Genomic DNA, 1,830 nt, shown 5'->3' on the forward strand with positions numbered 1-1,830 from the left:
TGTGTGTGTGTGTGTGTGTGTGTGTGTGTGTGTGTGTGTGTGTGTGTGTGTGTGTGAGTATATTTATTCTTATCTTTTACTTGTTTCAGTCATTTTTTGATTGCGGCCATGCTGGGGCACCGTATTGAAGAGTTTTAGTCGAACAAATAGAACCCAGGACATTTTTTTAAAGTCTGGTACTTATTCCATCGGTCTCTTTTTGCTGAGCCGCTAGATTACGGAGACGTAGACAAACCAGCACCAGCTGTCAAGCTGTGGGTGGGACGTGGCAACACAGACATAAACTCACACACACACACACACACATACACATATATACGACAGGCTTCTTTCAGTTTTCGTCTGCCAAATCCATTCACAAGGCTTTGGTCGGCCCGAAGCTATAGTAGAAAACACTTGCCCAAAGTGCCTTGCAGTGGGACTGAACCCGGAATCATGTGGTTTGGAAGCAAGCTTCTTACCACACAGCCACGCCTGCACCTAAGCGTATACACACAGACATACACATGTATATACACTATATAATACAGTTTTATTTAAAAAATTCTTGAGCCCTATAACTCATAGGACCAGCAACATGATTTCCATGACGTGATCAAGATCTCTGAACGGGAATGTAACTGTAAATGTTAGTGTGAAATAATTTTATCGGGAATTGTAAGGATAGCGGATGCAATATCACAAGTGCTATTAAAAGTGATCGTTTTTACTTTTCCATGACTATTCTGTGATGCTTTTATGTGCAGGAAAGTTACAACAACATACCCACTTCCCTAAAATTATTGTAATAATTCCATGGTTATATTTTGGAGAGGATTTCGTTTCCGAGCCAAAACTACGACGTCGTCTTGTATTTCAACTCACATTACCAATGCTTTTGGAAAAATCACGAACGTTTGCCACACACCATCAACAACAACAACAACAACAACAATGATAATCCTTTCTACTATTGGCACAAGGCTTGAAATTTGTGGGGGAAGGGACTAGTCGATTACATAGATCCCAGTGTTTCCTTGATACTTAATTTATCGACCCCGAAAGGATGAAACCCATAGCCGACCTCGGTGGAATTTGAACTTAGAACGTAAGGACGGACGAAATACCATTAAGCATTTTGCCCGGCGTGCTAACGATTTTGCCAGCTCGCCGCCTTAATAATAATAATAATAATAATAATAATAATAATAATAATAATATTAATAATAATAATAATAATAATAATAATAATAATAATAATAATAATAATGATAATAATAATAATAATAATAATGATAATAATAATAATAATTTCATATATATTTCGTTTTAATTGCTATGTTTTTCTTTCTTCAGAGCACTGTAACAAATCTCCTTGTAAAAACGGAGGGACCTGCGTTGGTAACAATGTGTGCAGATGTCCACCAAAATTTTCCGGAACCATATGTGAAGTAGGTAAGTAAATACATGTCATGTATATATATATATCTATATATATGTGTGTGTGTATGCGTATGTGAGTATATATGTCTGTGTATATATGTGTGTATGTGTATATAATATACTGAAGTACGGAATGAGTGTGTGTGCGAAAGAAAGAGAGAGAGAGAGAAGGCAAGATAGAAGGTGAGAAAGGGAGAAAACAGTTTTGTTGACATAAATTCACTCTTGAAAGGTCAGCACGTTGATGACTTGATAGGTTTAATTATATCTGGATACCGTATGGAAAAAGCTAAAGGAAATGTTGTCCTTCCAAATAGTATAAACGCGCATTTAATACGCATGCATCACACTTGCACACACACACACACACACACACACACACACACACACACACACACACACACACAC

At 37.2% G+C, this 1,830-nt stretch overlaps 1 protein-coding gene across 1 annotated transcript in view; it reads left to right on the plus strand.

The window, feature by feature from the left end:
• LOC106871144 (protein shifted-like) overlaps positions 1-1,830 on the plus strand; it is a 92,118-nt gene that overhangs the window by 62,462 nt on the left and 27,826 nt on the right. Inside the window, exon 5 of the mRNA XM_014917454.2 lies at positions 1,336-1,434. Coding sequence (XP_014772940.2) covers positions 1,336-1,434 — 99 coding nt within the window. The remainder of the gene's footprint in view (positions 1-1,335; positions 1,435-1,830) is intronic.

The sequence above is a fragment of the Octopus bimaculoides genome, chromosome 20, assembly GCF_001194135.2.
Source record: "Octopus bimaculoides isolate UCB-OBI-ISO-001 chromosome 20, ASM119413v2, whole genome shotgun sequence".
Lineage (NCBI taxonomy): Eukaryota > Metazoa > Mollusca > Cephalopoda > Octopoda > Octopodidae > Octopus > Octopus bimaculoides.